Genomic DNA, 16,216 nt, shown 5'->3' with positions numbered 1-16,216 from the left:
GAAGGCGTCCTTTAAGTTTTCAATGCTGACTATGTTTTAATGGTGTCATTTGATCATGATAATCCAGCCCGTTCTCCATCCCAAGGCTTCAAATAATGGTGCTCCTGGAGCATCCAATAGTAACGCAAAAGTGTACCTGTGGTGTCAATATGATACACCTAAGGATGTAAAAAAGTCGTCAGTATCTGACACTGTAGAATGAGTAAGTGTTGGATAATAAGATTTTATGAATCATTGCATTTTGCCCACCTCAGAGAACTGTTCATCTTTCTTCCCAAATTATTTGTCATATCCGCACATGTGTAGTTATCACTGAAGCAGAAAAATAAACCCTGGAGCCCAGCTATGAAGAAGAGCTTCTAACTGAACGTTAGAGGTCAATAAACAGGATTAGATTCTAATCAACTGAACTTAATGATCAGTTCAGTGAATGTACTGTATGTGGGATGTTTTAAAAATCAACAACCCTGTTCAGGGTGTGTATCATGTTCAGATCAAACCTCAGGCTACTGTCAAAATGTTAAACAGGTCAAAGTTCTGATGAAAAGTTTTTAATTTTACAGTTGCAGACAAGACAAGAAACCAACTGCTCATTATCAAAAACAAGGAAACAACAAATAGATATAAAACTTTTGAAAACAGGTATATTACCTGTATTGTCTTTAATATGTGCCAGAAAACAGACACTGTAGTGCAGCTGTAAATGTCAGATCAGACTCATTCCTCATCCCAAGTTTCAGATTCACAGTTAAAGAAGGTCAGTGACCAGGTCTGAGGTTTTATCATTAGCTACATGTTTACAGCCACAGAGCAATGTTCAGTTGCTGTGTGACGGTTTGGCTGCTTTTTATTTCAGTTCAGACCTGTATCAACATGTAGAACAGGTCAGACTGGTTCTACTGTGAAGCTTTTAGAAAGAAACGAAACATAAACCCTACACATACATTATTAACTGAGATTGAAACTGATAAATAAAAAAGGTATTTCAATGAGGAAGAACGTCTTAACGAACTTTATAGTCTTTGCTCAAATGATCAAAATCAATCAGCTTTATGTGTTTTGCGATTGAACGGAATAGAAAACCAAGGTTAACTTGAAGTAAGTGAAAAGTAAAAGTTGATAAATCTGTTGAAAGGTTTGGGTTTCTCTTTGCAGGCGTTAGCTGCCCAAGCTGTTTGTTAATCTATTAAAAACTGTGGGTTTAGAGCAATTTACAAATCAGATTATGTGCGTTCTGTGTTCACCAAATCAACCTATCAACCAAATTGAAGCCAACAATGGGCTGCTTCATCAGCAGAAATTCATATGAGTTATTTACTTGTGTGGAAAAAAATGTTTGTGGAAATAAACAACAAAACCAACAATAACAGTAAGAAAGAAAGCAAATGACAAACTGGTTCCCAGCACAGCACGTCCATCCTTGTCTCCTCCATCACTCATGTGTCCAGCTCCACCACCTGTAAGAAGAGAATGAGATGTGAGGTGTCAGGTAGGTGATGAATCCATTTCCTCTTCAAACTCCTGTCAGACATTATCTACTGCACTTTGATCCCATCACTCATAGCAGCTGTTTGCTACAAAGTCTCATCAGCAACATCTTTAGAAAACACCAACATCTGATCTGTGATGGTTCACTCTCACATCAACAACCAGGAAGCAGCTTCACCTCTGATCCACACACACACACACACACACACACACACACACACACACACACACACACACACACACACACACACACACACACACACACACACACACACACACACACACACACACACACACACACACACACACACACACACACACACACTCACCTGGGGGATAAACATACAGGTTGATGATACTCGTCTTTGTTCCTCCCTGAGTGACCCAACACTCGTATATTCCACTGTTCCTATTTCTCACATCCTTAAGAATCAGAGACGCATCTCCATCCTTCATCTCACCGTCCTTGAGCTCCACCCAGTTCTTGTAACATGGATGCTGGTTGTCTGGAACAGATCTTCCATCACGGTACAAAAACACGTAATTTATCTTGTTACGCATGGTCCACTTTACAGTTGTGAATGGGCTGGTGCTGAGAGTTTGACATGGCAGAGTGATATCCATACCAGAGTGAGCTCTAATGTCTCTCCAGACTGGAGTAATGAGAAAGAACATAGAACATAACAGGTTATGGGTTAAAGTACAGCTTTCCTTCACAGCAACCAATCAGGACTGTCAAAGAGTGAACACTGGTTTCTGATCATAGAAAAATCTGATATACACAATAAAAACTGTGACATCACTGCACAAAATACAGAACAACAAAGATGTAGAGGATCCATTCATCTACAAACTCACCTGAATCAACATTCAGAGTGACACTGTTGATAAGCTGTGATGAGGGTGTTTCCCTCTTACTGCGTCCTGAATTGCTCTTTCCTACATGACACTCATATGGCCCAGAATCATCAATGCTGACATTTTTCAGGATCACAGAATAGTCTCCATCCTTCATCTTTGGATCTACCAGCTCCACTCGACCATGAAAATGTGGATGTTGATAGTCTTCATATGACTGCATCTCTCTGAAGAAGAAGACATATTCTTCTGATTTCATGTCAGGTTTAATCCACTCCAGCATAGTAGCATCTCTGGGACCCCGACACTGCAAAATGACATTTTCTCCACTCCTCACATGTTCTGCTTTTTCTGAGGTTGAACCACAAAAAGAAAAAAGGAGAACAGTAGGAAGAAAGTAATAATGTTTAGAACATTTATAAAATTTTTAATATCTCTACATTCTAAACATTAAAATATGTTCAGAACTACAGAACATCTTGACACAATAGATGATATTTACAAAACAAACATACAATTCATGAGGATTCTTAGTTTAGTTTATGTTACATGTCTTGTGTTGCTTTAACATCACAAAATCGCGTTACCTTAACACTACATTTAGAACTACAGTATATTTTATTGAATTATTACATGGTGAAGTCTTTTCAGCTGGACTGGTCTCTATCAAATATTCATGTTAATGTTGATGAATATTGCTCAATAAGTGTGAGCAGTTGTGACAGGACACATTATTCATAGCAACAGTGTAATTAAGAGGGATTACAATACATCAAATAGTTCTTGATTCGTTCTGAGCTGAGAATAGTATGTCATTTCTATATTTAATTGTGAAGACAGTGTTTACTCTCAGAGTTAAAGTGATCGTTTACCAAAACTTAGTTTCCTTCAACTCAGACTTAAATAACTAAACCTGTTCTTGACTAAACCTGTGTTACATTTTTTCCATAAACATTTTACATTTTTACAAAACAGTTTACATTTTTCCATGTTAACCTGGTTGTTAAATAACAAACTTGTGATTACAGAAACTGGATTGATGAAAAGAATTCAGTAATTTTATGTAAGTATGTAACTCTGTTCAGATGTAGCTACTACTGTTCTTGATATTTGCACCATCCGCCATTAAACCAGTGACAAAGAACAACAGTAATGCCGCCATTACATGAAGGAACAACAGTGCGTCACTACGCAGTCCTCATACCAGTCTGATCGATCCTCACACTGCTGCTAATGTTGATCCTCTGAGTACAATGTAATATCTAATTCTTATTCTGATGTTCCCTAGACACAAACCTCGGCAAATGTCATATCCCAACATTAACTTTAATAAGAAGGAATCTGTGACTAAACACGTCACCAAGCCAATTTCCAGAGGGGTAATAGATGTTTATCACTCCTGTAACTTCACAAACTAAGAAGTTGTCACAATTATAGAGCGAGAGTTTAGGTGTTTTTGTTCTGTTTCCCTTTGCTCAGTGAACAAATTGAGTTTTCTTTAAATAGAAAATCTGCTCAGCTTACCTTGAGAGACAGAACACCTCAGGAAACATGTGAGGAGACACACAAACATCCATTTTAGAGCAAACATCCTTTCTTTTACATCTGCTGCTGTATAAAGGATTTTAGCTTCCTGAAGAAATCCTAATTCCTCTACAAAGAGGAAACGAAAGCTAGTGAGAGGATCTGTCCTTCTGTTTATGGTTTCTCTCTGTTTTGTCTCTACCTGTACACCACACCCACACTGAGGGGAGGGGGAGGAGTCACATGACACCACAAGCACCTAGCAAACTCTGAACCTGAACCTTTTAGAAGTTGTTTTTTTGTTTCTTTAATTACATTTAATTTGTTCCTGTGCCTTCTGTTTTTACATCTTGTGTCTATATGTCTCCCTGCAGTTCTCCTCCCTGCGAGCTAAAGCTTCCCACCACTCAGTTCCACCTCAGTCTGTCTCCACTCCCTCTTGGTTTTCTGTTTGTCAGCTGGCACCGGTCAACACACCTGATTCACATCATCCCTCTGTTCTTGTTTTATAAGGACTTCCATCCCTACTGTTTGCTGCTAGTGTGTCTCCTCATGTATCCGGTTTTCCCTGTTCTTGTTCATTTTTCCCGACCACCAGCTTTATAACCTTCTCAGTGTGTTAGTCAGTCCTGAAGTTTATTTCTTAGTCAGTTAGTTATCAGAGTAAGTTAGTCTCAGTGTTTTGGTTAGTGTTATTTTTCTAAATTGTTAGTTGTTCCTCCTGCCTTTGGCAGTGAGCGTTTTCTGCTTGTTTTATTTCCTTTGCCTGCCTGTAAATTACTGGTACTGGGTGCCTTGAATCTGTGCATGACACAATAATATCTCAAGATTATCTAAAAATGTTAGATAGTGAAACTTACTGCCCAGTGTCAAAGCTCTGCTTTAGTCATAAGTCATGGTTCTTCTAACAGCATAATGACCCACAACACAGTTAAAGAATGTGTTTTCGCACCTTTTACAGTTTAAATATAAAATTAAATATAATAAAATTACAAATCCACATTAAAACACAAACACAAAGATGCAATCATAAGAGCCCAGACAGATAAAAGCTCATAGGAATTGTCTTCAGTTGATTTTTAAGAGAATTAGCAGAATCAGCCACAAGGAGAGACAGGGGCAGGATGTTCCACAGTCTGGAAGCCACAGACTGAGAAGAAAGATCCCCCCGAGTTTTAAAATAGGTTTTACTGACCAAGAGCAGATTTTGACCCGATGACCTCAATGCTGTAGAGGAGCCATAAGGAGTCAGAAATGTACTCAGGAGCATTGCCATGAAGGGCTCTATATGTGATCGCCAGAATTTTGAAGAGTGAGTTACAATAGTCCAAATGAGATGAAATAAAACCATGTATGAACATCTCTAGATCTACACTGGAGAACATTTTTCTCACTTTAGACATATTCTGCAGATGATTACAGTTTTTGATCATCTGTCCTGAATGTTGATTTTAGGGACATAGATTGATCAAATCTAACACCGAGGTTCCTGAGGCTTGACTGAACAGATAAGCCCAAATAACCAAGATGTTGCCTGATCTGCAGAATATTGTTATCTGGGACAACGATAAAAAATTCCGTCTATTTTGGATTCAGTTGAAGGTAGTTACTGCCCAACCACTCCTTCATACAAGACAAACATTCCAACAAGCTAGACAACAAGCGAAACTCAGACTCTCTGAAAGAACAATGTAATTGGTAAATCAGCATATAAGTGAAGACACATGCTAAAAATTCTGAATAATCTGAGCAAGAGGTGTCATATAAAATAAAAACAGCCTTAAGGTCCTTAAACTGATCCCTGTGGTAATCCGCATGAAGGAGACAGACATGATCTGCTTTATCGGAACACAAAACATTCTATCAGTGAGATTAAACAAAAATTGATGTACTGACCCAGACAAAACAATAACATTTTGGAGACAATTTTTTAAAATATTGTGGTCAACTGTATAAAATGCTGAGGTTAGACCCAGTAAATTTGCCCGAGTCCAACACTGTAAGAAGGTTGGTTGAGCACATTTTGTGGAAACCTGATTGAAACTTGTCCAAGATTTGATGATGATGCAAATAAGTGGAAAGATGTTGGGCTACCACTTTTTCTAAAATTTGGGACGTAAAAGGCAGTTTAGATATGGGCCTGTAGTTTATAGGGACAGAAGGATCCAGGTTTGTCTTTTTAAGAATGGGGTTCACTACAGCTTGTTTAAAAAAGGAGGAGACCGTGGGAGTAGAAAGAGACAAGTTTATCATATTTACCAGACAAGGACCAAGTAAATCAGTTGTGTTTAACAGTAAAGTCGTTTGAACAATGTCAATAGGGCTAGAAGAAGGTTTCATATACTCAAGTTATAGCTTGTAACTAAACAATGTGCTTGCTGTAACTATGACACATTTTTAGAGTCTAAAATGTAATTGTTTTAATAAAAAGTTTTTCGCTATTAGACTATAAGCTCAAACTAATTGCACAACAGTCATTTGTTGATGATTGAAATATTTAAACAGCTAACTTGTGTTTATTCAAGACACCTTCATTCACTACAGCTCAATGTCAAGCAAATAACACCCCGAGATCAGGTTTATACATCACGTCATGTATCCTCCACATTTTATTCTAACATCTAACTAACATCTTTTATCAAAACATTACAGTTTCTGCTAACAACACTGCACAGAACTTAATGTCTCTACTATCCACACCAAAATCTACAACTAAGTTCAACTTCATATTTTTGAAGGACAATTTGATATTTTTGTGTCATCAAAAGATGTTACTTTATAGTAGCAACCTTTGAAATCACTCACATATTAAAGATTCAAAACTGTTAAGGTAAACACAGAGACTCTTTACCCTGAAGGCTTTTTCCATTCAGTTTCCAACTACAGTGATGAACATTATGTTAGTCTGCGGTGTTTAAATGTGTCTTCTTGTGCATGAAGGAGGCATGAATCTGTTAGCCACAACCAAATTGGAACAAGTCAAATTTTCCACCTGACAGCTTAGTGAAAGCCACAGAACCACATGACACAAACAACAAATGAGGCTTTGAGAATTTTATTTATGCGGCAGATAATCAAAAACACTGCTGCAGAAAACACAACAGGTCCAACAGTCCAAACACATCAATAAAATATAAAAATGGTAAAGTCAGTGAGGACATTACACACACAATTTATTCTTAGGGGGTTTTCAGGTTTGAACAAAGCAATCTATCTCAGGTGCAGACCAAACAAACCATACCTCGACTCTATACTGTAGGCTACTTGATGTGGTCTCAGTCCAGTCCCTAATGAACTCTGGAACAGTTTGTTTGTGGTGACAATGTGATCCTATCTCGATCCAGCCCAAAAGACCATATTTAAGTTAAACCGCTAGTTGACAGCTCCTCCTTTTACCTAGGTTTTAAATGCTGTATATAATAGATGTACAATCAGCACTGGAATATATTACTTGGTTTATTGCACAGATAATCACCACAGTTATGGACAAATGCTAATTTTGCACTTCTTTCATGTTTTATACTCGGGATTATTCGCTGGTACAGAACAGAATCCACTTACTATGTTTACATTCAGGGTACCACACCAGATCCATTTAACCAATAACCAGACAATTTTCACACAGCTTCTTATGATGCATTGTGGTGCGCTTGGATTTTTCTATATGCAGAAAGAAATTGCACCACGGGGAAAACATACTAGATTTTTTAAATCTGATTCACTGATTAAAATCAGAGCAAACAAATTACACATTTGAAAATTCTCTGTATTAATGCATACATGGCAAAGAGTTACTTAAAAATCTAACTTTTAACTGTGTCTATTAATATAAATAGTTACTAAAACTATGAAACAACATAAAATGTAACATTTTAAAACATTTAAAAATTATTGTACTTTGTTCTGAGAAGTCAGCAGCTCATCATCAGTGGTTGGACTAAAGGCGTGAAGGTCTACATCAGTGAAGAGTAGACAACCTCTGGTTCTGATGAAAGCTCTGAACACAAACCCACAAACAGTTCAAATAACATGATACTGTGTTGTAGAAAAGGTTAGTGTTAAAAATAGATTTCATAATGTACCTTTAAGAATACACCCAAAGACTAGTTGAGACCTACACAGAGTAATTTGTGACAGCCTGGAGGACTTGGTGGAGGCAAAACAACTAGCTATTAATTGCTTCTTCATCTCTCACAGTCATCTTGCAACCTCTCAACTCAACCCCTAGGTTTTAAACCACTGGCTAAAGAAATTGTAGCTAAAGAAAATTCAGCTCCTCCTCAGGAGGATTCCAAATGTGATAATGACAAAGAGGAGCAGCTGTACCTTTTTTCTTTGATTTGGTGTTTTTAATGACTATTTGTCCATAACTGACGTCCCCTGTTCTCACTGCTGAATAGACTGCAGCTGGGTCAATCTCTGCAAAATAAAATACATAAAGAGTACATATATACAAATACTATTGTGTAGTTACAGTAAATACTACTACTGTTGACGGTTTTGAAAAAGTTCAGAACCACACATACTGAGTTTGCAACGTGTGCTCACCACATATAGTCAGACAATGACGCTTCCCAAGGTGTCAAATTGTAGTACTTTTACATCCTTTGGCATCTCATATTCCCACAGGTACTCTTTGACATCTGTAATGAATGCTCCAAGAGTGCCACTATGCCACATATTGTGACATAGGCGTCACAATGTGAAGACTCTGGGTTTTGATTGTACATCACTGAAATCTCCATGTGTTGATTACTTATGCAAATGGGTTATGTGTCAGCATGTATTGCAAAAAAGACTGGACAAAGCAGTACTGTTTGATGAATGGGAATGACAACGGTCTGGATTTTTTGTCTTTAAAACTGTTGTGAAATATGAAAAGAACTGGGTCACACACAAGGGAGAGGATCAGTAGTAAATAGACAGACTACTGTGAGTCAAGATTTTAAAAAAAGACCTTAAAATCTATGTACTGTAATATATTAAAACTGTAAGATTTAACACTGCCAAATCTAATCATGCATAATATATTACTAGTATGAAAGTACAGGATCCTCGCCTAAGTTTCTGTAATCTGTCTACAGGATACAGATCCTACTTGTTAAATTGTATTATTGATTTAAACATGCAGCAACATGTTTTTCAGCTGTTAAAAATTGGTATTGTGTTAGTGCTTTGATCAGACAGTAAACGTGTGCTGGTATGGGACTGTATTAGTGCAAAAAGTGTTAAAAGTTAAAACTTTTACCTGACTAAATATAATCCCTAACTTGATTAACCCCCTTTAAAGTATTTCAAAGATGAAGGCAGAGCAATGAACTCCTCCAGAACTCACACAAACATAAAAATGTTGACGAAACTAAAATAACGTGCTTAATAAGAGTGAGTTCATGCAATTAATAATCTCCTTAAAGAAACTACAACAGTTTCATTTTTAGATGTGTGCAGTGTGTATACATACAAATAGGAATGATTACAGCATATATGTACTATTTAGATTCTTTCTCTCTATTTCTATGTTTCTTTTTTATTTCGGGGAAATGTGCAGATCATTCTTCTCCTCTAGTGCTTTTAACAGGAAACTGGACGACCACAAAGCTGTTAGCATCAGTTTCACATTCAGCACACGTGTCAAACATCCAAGTACAACACATGCTGTTTAGCTACTCTAAACCACAGACTTTAAAAGTTTAAGAACTAAAGAAGATTAACTTTTTACCCTCTTGGCTGTTTTGAAGCATGTGACATCAAAGTATATCAAATGTGAATGTAAATGCAGTCTAGTGTGAAGGTTACAGGTTAACATACACTTTTTATTTCACAGTTTTGACCATTATTGTGATCCTCACTTTTATTCTCTATACTTTTTATAATGCCCCTTTCATGTCATGTAATTTTGAGAAACCTAAATCGAGTCCAACATATAAGAGCTACACTAATAAGCTTGGTGTCATTTGAAAGAGGACATTTTCTAGTTTTACAATAAAAAGAATGAATCTTGTTATGTGAAACTTAAATAAACTTACAGAGGCACAAATTTGGTATAAATGTTGGGTTTATCCTCGCCTACATTTTTAGTGTTTAGTGTTGACTGAAAACAGTCAAATGGAGGTGTGTCGGGTGAACCAAACACCAAAATGGACTCACGGGTGCACCTGTGGACCAGAAATCTTGGGTGAAAAAAATAACAGGATTGTTTGGATTGTTTTTTATACACATATGTCCAGGCGGACACCAAAGTGGCCATTTGGATTTTCAAAAGTGAACCAGGTAACCAAATGGCTTTATGGATGACTAGAACTGCAAACGTCATATGTTTTAATACAAATCAACAAAAATAGATAAACTAATCATAAGTAGCTCATCTAAACCTTCTTAGATCAACTGTTCCTTTGTGGTAAACTCAAAGATGTGCATTCTGCATGTGTCGACACAACAATGGTTTAGAGCTGAAATGGTTCTTATAAATACAACAAATCAAACCCACACACAGAGAAATCACAAAAGCAAAAAAAGCAAAAACATTACCTATACTTTGTCTCATTGGGTGCTGATGTTTTTTATGTAGTATTTTAACATCACCGTATGTGATGTCATGTGTGACGTCATCTTCTCCAACTTCTACTTCACTATCTACAAAGAACCAAAATGAACAGCAATGTATTTTACTATGTACAATAACAAATTGAACTTGAAAAAATAAATTTCTGATAGTTTGTTCATAATTTGCATTGCTTCACAAAGTATCACTGTAGCCTCCTTCAGCAGCTCTATGGAGAGATGCCACTGTTTTTCACAGCCCCGTCATCAGCTGCTGTTGTTTTCTTTTGTGGACCCTTTATATGTATATGTATGTTGCTCAAATGTCTACTTCTGTCCGATAGACAGCCCTCAAGTCATCAAGATGATTTAGCCTTTTTAACAACAAATAGTCTTCTCACATAAAACCTTAGACCTTAAACCAAGATTAGTCATTTCAAACCATTTATTTTTTAAACAATCTGTCTCAACATATATGGTTCTAACCTATCTTCGTCCCATTGTGTCAGTTTCCAACAGAGGGTGGGAATAACCCACCCAGACTTTGACTCCTCCCAATCAATATCTTGTTTTAGAAAATCAGCATCAGGCCTTCTCTGCCCATTGACAATGCCAAAGCTCATCATGTCTAATATTGCACCCCTGGAGACAGAAATTACTCTGGATGTCAAATATCACTGTAAGTAGGTTAATATAAAATAAATTATACATTACATAACATTAAATATTACACACAAGGGTTTGAGGAAGGGTTGGTGGTTTCATCCTGTCCATGTGTTGAAGTGTTCTTGGACAGGACAATGAAAATTCAAGGTGCCCCAGGTGTGTGTTTTTTGTACTGCCATTAGATTTGTTCTCAAATAATTGAGTAAATGTAAAATTTAGAATGTCTTACCTTTAAGTTTCCTCTTAATGCACCGTGTAACCAGTAGAACCAACAACATCAGTAGAACCAGACCACAGACAGGTGCAACATACAGCAACATTGAGGAAGATGTAATAGTTGTAGTTGCAGTAGTGGATTTGTCTAAAATGAATCATAAATTGTTATTAAAATCATGTATATTGAAAACAAAAATAGGTTTGCTTTTTTCACTGCTGAAACTTTTTTTTCAGTAGCTTAATTTGCATGTTACTTGTTTGCTTGTTACTCTGACCAAATGCAGAAACAACATCAATACAGATTAAAAAAAAAAGACAAAAAAGATGTACTGAATATTTGACTACCGTCTTGAACCATGACAAAGCTCCAGCTGGGTGGAGACTCTTCATGACCATTGGTTGTGGTTGGATATGTGGTTGTAGGTTTTTCTGTAGAGAGAATCACCTGTTCAGGTGAACATGTGGATGAAATAAGTGTTGAAATCAAAGTGAAGCTCCTGACCTGTGACGTAGATCGAGCTGGGTGGAGACTCTCCATGACTGCTGATGTGACACTTGTAGAGGCCTTCATCAGACTTGGTAACATGGTGGATGGTCATGTGACCTGTAGGCTCAGTCCTGATGAGGGAGCCATCTTTATAGAAATCAGCTGGGAGCTTGGAGGGAGGCCTCTTTGTTTGACAGTGCAGAGAGACATCATGTCCCTCCATCACAGGGAGGACAGGACTCTGCAGGATCACTGCTCCACCTCAACACAGAGACAAACTACAGCATTTCATCCATTTCCACACAGCTTCATCAACACTAACTCCACAGTCTGATCTTACCAGTGACAGTGATGGTGATGCTGTTACTGGTTGATCCCTCTCTGGACTCACACCAGTAAACTCCACTGTCCAATGGGACTGTCAATCTGATGGTACAGGAGGAAACAGCAGCTTCTCCCCAACCATCTCCACACTGAGTCCTCTGTCTTTTGGTTGTGTTCCTCCTCACTGTCCATCCAGCAGAGCTGTCGTCCTCCTCACAGCTCAGAGACACAGAGTCTCCTCTAAACAGCTGAGGTCTGCTGGGACTCACAGTCAGACGAGCTGTGGGAAATTCGGTTTAGGACTTTAATTATAAAGTAACTCTCTCCAAGACACATACATTACATTTACTTTAATAACCGATAAACAGGTCGAGCAAAAAAAAACACTCTGTAGCAATTTCAACATATACCCTGGTCAGTTCAAACACTGATTTATCTGTCTGGGTCAGAGAACATTAATTGGACAGAGTGTGTTGTAACTGAGAAACCTTTATAAGGATAATACTCATAATTTGATGAAGTGTGGATTCAGGAAAAAAATCAGTGGTGCTGCAAGATTACGTGTAAGTCGCTTTATAAAAGCAACTGCTAAATGACTAAATGTAAATTATGATTGTTTATTCATATATACTTTTGAAAACAGCATAACAGGGCAGAAGTTCAGAATGAGATATACATGTGCATGTTCGCGTTCTTTAACAATTTACTGAAAAACCTTTTTTGTGTAAATCTGTTCCTGGATTTTGTAGACAAACACCCCTTCAGTTTTTTCTTCCCCCATCACCTTCACAAAGGTCTTCGTATCATGTGTAGTACATGAACCAAGACTAAGAAACTAATCTAAATGTGAAAATATGATTTAAAAAATCAATATTTGAAGTTCACTCACCTTGGTTTGTTGTGCAGCACAGCACTGAGGTCACAGCTAAAGAGAAACAGAAGTCAAGGTTATTTCTTCATTTTTTATTTGGATCTGTTAGTTTTGACAATTGTAACTTTATCCTGGAGCTCATAGAAAAATGGATCTACAACAAATGAATTAATAGCAAATGTAATCAACGTTCTTACACATACATAGACGTTCATATATTAGTACTATAACAAAACAGCACACTGCAATAATACTATGTACTGTAAGTCATTACATTCTTCATGTAGTACTGTCCTTTTAGAGTGATTCTTTTAAACAGCTTTTTCTGTTTGTTTTTATCTTTGGCCCTGGAGCAAACGTCAGGACAATAGTCCAGAGATGTCAGCACTAAGCACTGAACAACTCCCTTCAAGTGTTTGGAGAAAATGAAGACCATGACTTTTTATCAACATATCATTTGCATTTGATTTTTAATATATTATAACCTGAAAACAGTTTCCTCTGACTTAGACACGTGACGAGTAGTTTATTGTGAGGTACATCGTGCTAGAACTTTCTTCTAAAATAATGACACTCAAGATGATGTAAAATAGTTTGATGCCAAATATAAAACCATGCTTCTCATCTTTTACAAAGCAGGAACACTTCTAGTATTCCACACACAGGTTTTCTCATATTAGGAAAGAAGGGCATTTGAGCTCTTTTTTCCAAATTATTGCATATTACTTGAAACTGATTGATTTTAAATAGTAAATGTTAAACTTTAGAAATTGTATTTTACACAGATGTGGTTCCTCGCACATCTATGAAGGCTCCATTAAAGCTAATGGATTTCAAAAGGTTGTGCTGTTATCCAGACAAAATGTTTTTCAGTTTAATTTATTTCTGCCTTAAATTTCCATTTCCTGCAGCATCCCAGTTTTTCTGGAAATGGGTTTTTGAGCTTTTATGAAACGTGACTGCTGATGGTTTTAAACCATTTGTGATAAGTTTTTGTAAAAGTCGTTCTTGGACACTTGATTGATGAAGCTCACTGCAGTATTTAAACGAAATGTTATCAAATTTATTTTGATTTATGTTTAAGTAGCAGCTCACATCTAAATATTCAAATATTAAGAACAAGATGAAACTTCTCTTACCTTCTTTAAAAGATTAATTAAAATAAATCTGCAACCATCTGAATAAAAAACTGTGTTTTGTATTTTTTTTTTTCCTCTAGTGTTAGTCTTTTATGTCCCTACAAGTAAAATGCTGACATTGACCCTTAAGGAGCTTTTATATATCACAGATTGAAGAGATTGTTTATGTTTCCTCTTTTTTAAAATGCTGCTCTACAGACATAATCTGTTTTTAACTTTTCTTACTCAACATATTTTGACTTGTTACCTTTTTTCTTGATGTTGATCTGTATCGTGTTTAAATTTTCATTTTATCTCATCAGCACTTGTCAATACCTCAACTAATATTCTTTAAATCTACTTATTCATATCATACAGAGTGTACTTACAGAGGAAAAACCGAAGAGACGTTGGGTCCATTGTACAACTTGATATGAGATCGTCCCACATTTGGTCAAAGAAGGTCAAAGCAGTTAGTCCCACTTCCTTCCTCCTTTTATGGCAGTAAATTGACATTTCATTTTCTCTCCAGCAGTTGGCAGGAAGGAGCTCATTAGTTTAAACAGGTGAGACATCAGTGGACTGACACTGTTAAAGTAGTGGATCAATTCTCAAATAGTGTCTAAGGCAGAAATTAAATGACAGAACAACAGAGATTCATCAACATAAAAAGATCACCACAGGGAAGTAAACATAAAACACAAACTTCAACAAACCACATTTGAGCTGCAACCAAGCTACAAAAAGGATACAATAAACATGATAAATAATAAAAGATAACACACCTTATATCTACTTTCTAGTCCTGGGTTCATTTTAGATTCTGAGCTGGATTACAAACCACCTCAATCCTTCAACTTCAGTCAGGCAGAGTCAAAAACAGCTGCAGCAAATTTATTCTAAAAATTGTTGTACAGAAATGTATTTTTCAGATGACAGAGTAGTTCTGTTCCACTTTTCAAGTGGGCATTAAACAATGAGTGTTGTGCTGCCTGAGGCCCAAAGATCATGCACATCCAGTTTTGACCTTGTCCCTTACTCACAGCTTCCTCCTGATTCCTGAATCTTTTGATGATACTATAAACTGTAGATGGTGGGATCTTCAAAGTCTTCACAATCTTACATTGAGGAACATGTTTCTGAAATTGTTTCACAATTTTTAGACACAGTTTGTCACAGATGGTGAACCTCTGCACATCTTTACATTCCAGAGGCTCTGTCTCTCTGAAATGCTCATTTTATACACATTCATGTTACTGAGCTGTTGATAATTAACCTCATTAGTTGTCAAATGCTCTTTGATTAGTTTTTTATTTGCTGCAATTACTTTTGTAGCCTTTTGTTTGCTGTGTTGTCAAAAAAAATTTTTTCAACGTCTGATATGTTGTTTATGTTTCATTGTGAATAAAATATGGGTTGATGAGATTTGCAAATTATTGTCTTCTGTTTTTATAACAGTTGTTCTAAGTTCATCAGTAACAACTCTTCTTGGTCTTCATCATCCTCTTCCTCCTCATCCATCACCTCTCACACCAACTCTTCCTCCTCTGTGTTTCTCTCCATTGCAGATGGATGCACATGTGCCACCTGTGCCACTGAACTGACATTTAACCTCTGATTGGTCATTAGAACTGTGTGTGTTCATTTTTGAGTTGTTGTGTGTAAAAGGTCACAGCAGTGTTGGAGTTGTGTTCACATTTTGCTGCCAGTGTATCACAATGTGAAATGTGCTTGGTGACTGATTAAAGTTTAGCAAAAAAGAACGATGAGCTTTGCAGATTGCGTCTGATAAAGCTGAACATTTTTTAAATTTTGGCCAAAAGAGTGTTTGATTTGAAAAATGAATTGAGGTCCCTGAGAATGTGCTTCAGAGATTTAGTTTAGTGTTTTAGCAAATTAAAGTAAAGAACAAAGTCCTGAAACACAGACATTCTGTACTCTGTTGACTTTCCAACCACAATGGCCACTATGCAAACCTCCAGTTGTGCTTTTGTACTCTTGTTCTTTCTGCACAAGGTTCAAATCAGTGAGCTACAACCAAAGTACAAATCAAATTTTCCATCTGGCTTTTTTATAAAACCTAGAAAACCACACGAGAAAAAACAAATGAGAACAAGAGTTATT

The 16,216-nt window shown here is 36.8% G+C and overlaps 2 protein-coding genes across 2 annotated transcripts; both read right to left on the bottom strand.

Annotated features, from left to right (window-relative positions):
• Positions 1-535: 535 nt before the first annotated feature.
• LOC137137019 (coxsackievirus and adenovirus receptor-like) lies at positions 536-4,051 on the bottom strand. The gene is made up of 4 exons (XM_067522881.1): positions 3,871-4,051; positions 2,347-2,697; positions 1,818-2,141; positions 536-1,457 (listed from the first exon to the last, which is right to left on the bottom strand). The coding sequence occupies exons 1-4, from the start codon at positions 3,935-3,937 to the stop codon at positions 1,315-1,317; spliced, it is 885 nt and encodes a 294-aa protein (XP_067378982.1). The 5' UTR covers positions 3,938-4,051; the 3' UTR covers positions 536-1,314.
• Positions 4,052-11,654: 7,603 nt separating this feature from the next.
• LOC137137045 (Fc receptor-like protein 5) lies at positions 11,655-14,547 on the bottom strand. Its single transcript, XM_067522926.1, has 4 exons — positions 14,482-14,547; positions 12,993-13,028; positions 12,120-12,383; positions 11,655-12,040 (listed from the first exon to the last, which is right to left on the bottom strand). Exons 1-4 carry the CDS (start codon positions 14,540-14,542, stop codon positions 11,742-11,744), a joined length of 660 nt encoding a protein of 219 aa, XP_067379027.1. The 5' UTR covers positions 14,543-14,547; the 3' UTR covers positions 11,655-11,741.
• Between the last annotated feature and the right edge of the window lie 1,669 nt (positions 14,548-16,216).

This window comes from Channa argus, chromosome 12 (genome assembly GCF_033026475.1).
Source record: "Channa argus isolate prfri chromosome 12, Channa argus male v1.0, whole genome shotgun sequence".
Lineage (NCBI taxonomy): Eukaryota > Metazoa > Chordata > Actinopteri > Anabantiformes > Channidae > Channa > Channa argus.
This window is presented reverse-complemented; position numbering and strand designations above follow the sequence as displayed.